Source organism: Amphimedon queenslandica, unplaced genomic scaffold, assembly GCF_000090795.2.
Source record: "Amphimedon queenslandica unplaced genomic scaffold, v1.1 AMPQUscaffold_11622, whole genome shotgun sequence".
Classification (NCBI taxonomy): domain Eukaryota; kingdom Metazoa; phylum Porifera; class Demospongiae; order Haplosclerida; family Niphatidae; genus Amphimedon; species Amphimedon queenslandica.
In genome coordinates, this window is record NW_003548136.1 from 4,073 (window position 1) to 10,634 (window position 6,562).

The window sequence follows — 6,562 nt, forward strand, 5'->3', positions numbered from 1 at the left end:
TATAGTTTATGGACTATGATGAGCATCATGGAGGTCCTCTTCCACCACCACCAGTAATTGGAGGGTCTCCACCACCACCTCCCGGAGACCTATGGGAGGTGATTGCTGCCAAAAATAACTTGGTAGCATGCAAGTGTAATATACACGTCAAGTGGAGCACACACAGTGGCGGAGCTGAACCCGGGCCCACACGGGCCTAGGCCCGGGCATCAAAGCTCTGTAATGAGATTCATTAGATGCAATGTAAACAATTCCTTGCCTAAAGTTTAGATAAAGCAAACCACAAGCATCACCAGAGTACTAACAAGTGCATATAGGTGGAAATAAGCAATTGGCAAGCACTTTTCCAAGTAAAATACACAAATAAAAAGTTAGAAACTGGACACACCCACATCCAGGCCCGGGCATCAGTTTAGTTCCAGCTCCGCCACTGAGCACACACCTTTCACCTCGAGGGTACACCTTTTTACTATTGGAGCATACACCTCTATTGTTGGAGCATACGCCTTTACTACACCGGCCCTCATTATATATGCAAAGGGGTGGGCCCAGATTATAAAATAACTAGGCGAATGTAGAACATTGAAGGGGGGAGCACAAGCTAGCATGGCAATATACAATGTTTAGATGTCACAAAGGCTAATGTTGTTGTCAAATTGTAAATAATACACATGCATAGCAGCTCAGAACTTGTGACTTGCATGCATGAAAGGAAATTTTATAGCTTGCTCTTCTAGCTTTATTAGCAGTGAAGAATCTCAGTTGTAACTTTAATAAGTATAATTTAATTTTTACTATGATATTTTCAAGCACAGTACTTTAAGACTTTCTTTTCTATGATGAGCCATTTGAAGTACTTTATTCTGTCATTCAACCATAATTAATAAAAACTTGAAGATTTGTGTGAGTTTTCTTAAATTTTCTCTGCTGGTGAAGTGTCTTGACAACAGATCAGTCTTATGTTGCTGCAAGTAAGATTGGCTAAGGTAGGCGCCATTTTTATTACAGTACCACACCCACATCAATGAAAATATTTCATTAGAATGCTACCGCATTAGATCATTGATTTTTAAATAGAGAGTTGTGCACACATGGGTGTGACCAGAATAGGCGTGACTGGAGACGTACGTACATATACATACATACATACGGAGGGAGGGAGGGAGACTTCGCCTGAGTGGGGCGAGCTTATGCTCGCCCCAATTATTTAACCATAATAAATGGGCGTGGTCAACGTATCGATCCAGATTCCTTCAAAATTTTGATACCGATACGAATCGATACCGTAAAATATCGTTTGTATCGATAAAATATCGATATATCGCCCACCACTAATTTGTGGTCCTGGACCCAAGCACAAAGGAATGATGTAAAAGCCAACTTGAGCGGTTCTCTAGTTCAAAAGATTTCCGTGGAGAGAGAAGAAAGATGAAAGAAGAAAAAGTCTGAAGAATTTTGCAGAATTTTGAATTTAGGCCTGTTCTTCAGAAATGCTCCCGCTACACTACAGTCCACTTTAAAGTTACCAGGAGAATCGCTCAGTGAAGGAGAGCTCATCTAAGCCATTTATAAGGCTGTACAACGTAAGATGAAAGAGATATAAGTGTTTGAAAATCGTAAATTTGGCCGCCATCTTGAAAAACCAACCTCAATCCTACATATAGGCTACCGCCTATATAATAGTTACATTACATTATATATTCCTTTATGCATGAAATAGATGGACTATTACTTGGTTTTGTCACATTTGGTACTGGTGTTTTAACACAGAACAGGAGCATTAATTTTCCAGTGGTTGATGATAACATTGCACTGGAACCTGATAAACATTATCTACTAAGATTAAGGAACATTGGTAATATAGGTTTAGGTAATCCAGGAACAATGAATGTGACTGTAGTGGATAATGATGGTAAGTAGAGAGATTGATAAAGATTGTGCAAATGGTTTGTTTTCTAGATGTTTTTGTGAGTTTTGTGGGATCATTTTACAGTTATAGTGAAAGTCATGGAACTGTGAGTAATATTCAGGTGCAACTAAGCAATCCAATTGCTCAAGATCTGTCTGTCAACATTAGAGGAGGTGAGATAAATAGGTATTGTAGCTTATTGAATTACTAAGCAAAAATTAATATCATATTGTATTTGTTTCTTTATTAGGCCCTGGCAGTCAACCATCTTCTGTTGTTGTTTCAGGAGCTGTTGTGTCTGAATCCATAAGGTTTATTGCAGGTGGCAATACATCAGTGTCACTGAGTGATTTTGCTCTCATTGATGATGCTGTTACATTAGAAGCAGTTGAACAATATGACCTATCATTAATTAGTCATGATTATACTGCTGAACCCAGCAGAGTGAGTCTAGGGTCAAACACTACTCTATTCATTAATGATGATGATGGTAAATAGTTGCTCCTTAAAAATACCTTCATTATTTTTATACATTTTAGTTGTTGATGTGACATTTGGTAATTCAATGTATTTATTCTTTGAGAATGAAGGAATGGCTCGAGTATCAGTCAGCCTAAGCAGGAATATTTCTCAAGCACTGACAGTGACAGTTAGAGTTGAAGGAGGTGAGTTACAACAGCATGTTAGTCTTTACATTACCTGTATGTTACATAGCAATGCTTGGTTTGTATGTATTTTAATCAATTTTCATTTTGTTTTCATCCAGGACCTGTTGATCAGACTATAAGATTTAGCCCTTCACAGAGGGTTGGATTTATATCCTTTGGTTTGGCTGATGATTTAATTGCCCTAGAAGATCCTAAGAGATTCCAATTGAGATTTTCTCAGCACAGTTTCCCTGATGGTAGTAAAGTTAGACTAGGATCAAACAGTAATGTCTCTATTCTTGATAATGATGGTAATTTTTATTATTATATATTATGATACAAAACTTTTCCCATTGTGATATAGTTGTTAGTGTCACATTTGCTCAGTCAAGTTATTCTTATTTTGAGAGTAATGGAACTGCTAGTAATATAATGCTGAGACTTAACACAACAATTGCACGTCCACTCTCTGTTCTTGTATTAGGAGGTAGGCAGCATCATATTGTTAGTATCAGAAAATTTTTTATAGCAATCATCCTGCTATAGAGTTGAGCTTAAATAGTACTATGTGTCTATGTATAAACCTAATAAGCTATTTACTAGTGCAAAATATTCAGTAATCTTTTGTTCCTAGGACCTGGAAGTCAGCCTAGCTCAGTAGTTGTTTCTGGTGCTGATGTGAGCTCAGCTGTAACTTTTGCCCCTGGTGGTTCACTCACTGTACCTCTCCCTTCTTTTGTCATAACGAATGATGATGTTGCATTGGAGGATGATGAGAGCTACTCACTCTCAATCTCTGATCCATCAGTAACTCAAAATGTTATTGCTGCTGACAGCACTGACATTGATATCACAGATGATGACAGTAAGTGCCGTGCACTATTGCACATATACTGTCATTGTTATTATGTATTATCAGTAAGCTGCCAATTGTGATCAGTGATCACCCATTATCCCACATCTCTTATATCTCCCATAGTAATTACTATTAATCTTGAACCTCCATCAACATGTTTAGAAGGTAGTAATGCTGTAGCTGTCATTAAACGTGAAGCTATTGCATATGAAGCTCCCTTTGAAGCCACTGTCTCAAATGAGAGGTATACTGGTCCATTGAGTCCAGATCAAGCTACTGTTGGAGACTTTGGTATGGAAGAGTATTAATTATTTACTTCACTTATATACAATGCAGATGGTTTTAACTTTACTGAACAACATAGTGTAGTATTTCATCCAGCAAAAGCAAATGATGAACGTTTTGGGAATGTGAGTTTTTTGATGCCACGTGATGGTATTGTAGAACTAGAAAAAGTGTTTATATGGAGACTTAGTGTGAATGATTCTAGAGTTAGGATAAATACTGACACTCAATTTGTAAGACTTGACAATAAAGATGGTAAGTTATTGGCTTGGCAATAGGGTAGCATCATTATTATTGTTCTTTTATCATAGTTTTTAGTATTGGTTTCAAAGATTTACATGTTACTATCAGAGAAGGGCAAGTGGCAACATTAACTATAAAGCAGATAGGAAATGAGAAAGGTGGTACAGACATTGGAGGATTTCCAGAGAATCGTTTACAATCAGTTCAATTTAGACATGTATCTGGGACTGCCACAAGTGGTTAGTTTTACCATTATGCATTATTATTATTATTATTATTATTAATTATAGGTAGTGATTTTCTCCTTAATTCTACTGTTCCAAGATTAACATACACTGTTAATAATACACTGAATGATATTTCATTCACTCCTATCACCAGTATTGATGATAATATCATTGAGGGGGATGAAACAATACAAGTCATCATAATATATTGGGATTATGTTGTTCAAGCAGTGAAGGAATGGCAGACAGCTACAATTACCATTGTTGATGATGACTAAATTTAATCATCATAATTGATTAATCTACAGTTTTAAAATAATAATAATAATAATACTAAGAATGAGAGAGGAGATTAAAGAAGAGAGAGAAGGTGCAGCAACAATTAGAATACATAATATAAACAACAAAAATAATTAGTGACAAAAAGTTAAGGCTATCTAAAAATAATAAAGAATTATGAGTCCACATAAACTTCAGTAGCCATGTCAAAGAGAACCCTCACATATGATGGTTTGCCATACCCAGTACATTTACTTTGTTTATTTTAACTGCATTACAATTCTTCTCCCATGCATAAGTCATAGAGCTTTAACAATGTCATCATTGAGTAAATGAGAGTTTAAACTTAATTCAAAGATAGGGGCATCAGCTGGTGAGAGAGAGAAGATACTTTGAATCATAGAAAGAAGACTTAAAGTAGAAATGTCCCAATTCATTAAGCTAAAATGACGTAAGAGATGAGCTTTTTCAGATATGAGGCTAGTGAACAAGTCAATGACATCATCAGATATAGTCATAATGATATTCCATTCCTGAGCACTCATAATAAAAACTAATGAAGATATGGCAGATGAAGTTTCTTTAATGAAGCGATAATATTCTATGAAAGAACTTAAAACTTTAATAGACTCTAGATCTGCAAGTGATGAGAGAAAGTACAATGGCTGGCGATATTTTGAGAAATTTAAAATACAAGGGAGGAGAGAGATGAAATAAGGATATAGCATACAGCCAGTTATATCCAATGCCTTGTTAGATTCTTGATCATAATTGACAATGCAGTGAGTGGTGGTGAATCTGATGGGCAATCAACACACAAGCTCATAGTAACTGGATTTGGTGAAGAGAAAAAATTACGAAACAATAGCAAAAGGACATCAAGTAAAACTTGATGTGCTTGAAAAGCTATTTCTTTAAAGACAAGTCATAAGAGTAAATCAGCAATCCATTGAGTAAGCCGACTATCAACTAACTTAGCATCACCGCAATAATCCATTGAAAGTGATAGCTTTTCTAAGTCTCTATGCTGCTGTAATATCTTAATTATTGAATTAGATATTGATTCATTTAGAAATATAGAAAAAGACTTTTGAACTGGAAGAAATGAATCTTGAAGCATCAATGATGGGACAGGATCGGTCAGAAATGAAATTGAAGCAAGTGGATTATGATTATCTGGTTTCTGGATGGCAGCAATAGGTATAAGATCAGATGGAGAGCCTTGATATCCTAAATGCTGTGATGAAAGGGCATCATTTGAAGATGTGTCTTTATCAATTTTATAAGAAAATTGAATGTAATATCCAGCTCAAGCTGCTTAAGACTATGGTGTGATGGATCTAATAGATATGGAAACACAATATCAAACTCTGACTCATATAATGATACAAATTTGATGGAACACTTATTCTGTACAAAAATGATATCAGATACCTTCTTCATAGCTTGATAAATCATTTCATTGCAGCTATGGATTGTGATTGCCTCAACAGTCGTCAGCAGTTTCATAAAACAATCAAGGAAATGTTCGCTCTCCAAATCAATGCTCTTAAAATGATCATGCATTACATAGAGATGCTTCAGAGAAACATTGCAATCCATCATTACCTCAACAGCATCCCATAGTGACATGTAAAATTCACACTCACGTCTTGGAGCATCATCAGGACTTGGATACATATGTGTATACCTGTCTGGAGTGAGATGAGGACATCTGTGTGTACAGCGAGCTACACGATGAATACCTAAAGTGGAGTCTGTATTGAAGCATTGGTAGATATCGGTATTAGCTGGATCACTGTTAAATGTACCCATACCATAATAAAGATCAGGTATAAAATGATGATAGATGCATTCACAATCTTTGTCCTCATATACTGATATGTTAGACACTTGAGAGAAGAAGAATACAGCATTAAATAAGCTTCTTTCCAAGTGATACATTCAATTCCTTTCTTCATTAGTTCCTCTACTGTATTAATAGTTCCAATACACTTTCTCTCTATCTTTTTCTTATCGTGCAGTGGTAGTCTCTCATTAAATATGTACTCCCATATCTCATCCATTGATATACCAATAGTAATTGGAGTACCCTCTAACTTAGCCACATCTACTG

At 35.9% G+C, this 6,562-nt stretch overlaps 1 protein-coding gene across 1 annotated transcript; it reads left to right on the forward strand.

Moving 5' to 3' along the window:
- The first annotated feature begins 1,651 nt into the window (after window positions 1–1,651).
- Window positions 1,652–4,486, forward strand: LOC105315165 (uncharacterized). The gene is made up of 11 exons (XM_020005234.1): window positions 1,652–1,912; window positions 1,960–2,082; window positions 2,160–2,399; window positions 2,449–2,574; window positions 2,676–2,867; window positions 2,921–3,043; window positions 3,191–3,421; window positions 3,536–3,703; window positions 3,749–3,952; window positions 4,009–4,179; window positions 4,231–4,486. The coding sequence occupies exons 1-11, from the start codon at window positions 1,708–1,710 to the stop codon at window positions 4,443–4,445; spliced, it is 1,998 nt and encodes a 665-aa protein (XP_019860793.1). The 5' UTR covers window positions 1,652–1,707; the 3' UTR covers window positions 4,446–4,486.
- Window positions 4,487–6,562: the final 2,076 nt, after the last annotated feature.

Coding starts and splice junctions, on each gene's coding strand:
- LOC105315165 (XM_020005234.1), top strand. CDS start 1,708: ATGCATGAAATAGATGGACTATTACTTGGTTTTGTCACATTTGGTACT. Junction 3,044..3,190: donor CTCTGTTCTTGTATTAGGAG/GTAGGCAGCATC, acceptor TTTTGTTCCTAG/GACCTGGAAGTCAGCCTAGC. Junction 3,422..3,535: donor TGATATCACAGATGATGACA/GTAAGTGCCGTG, acceptor TATCTCCCATAG/TAATTACTATTAATCTTGAA.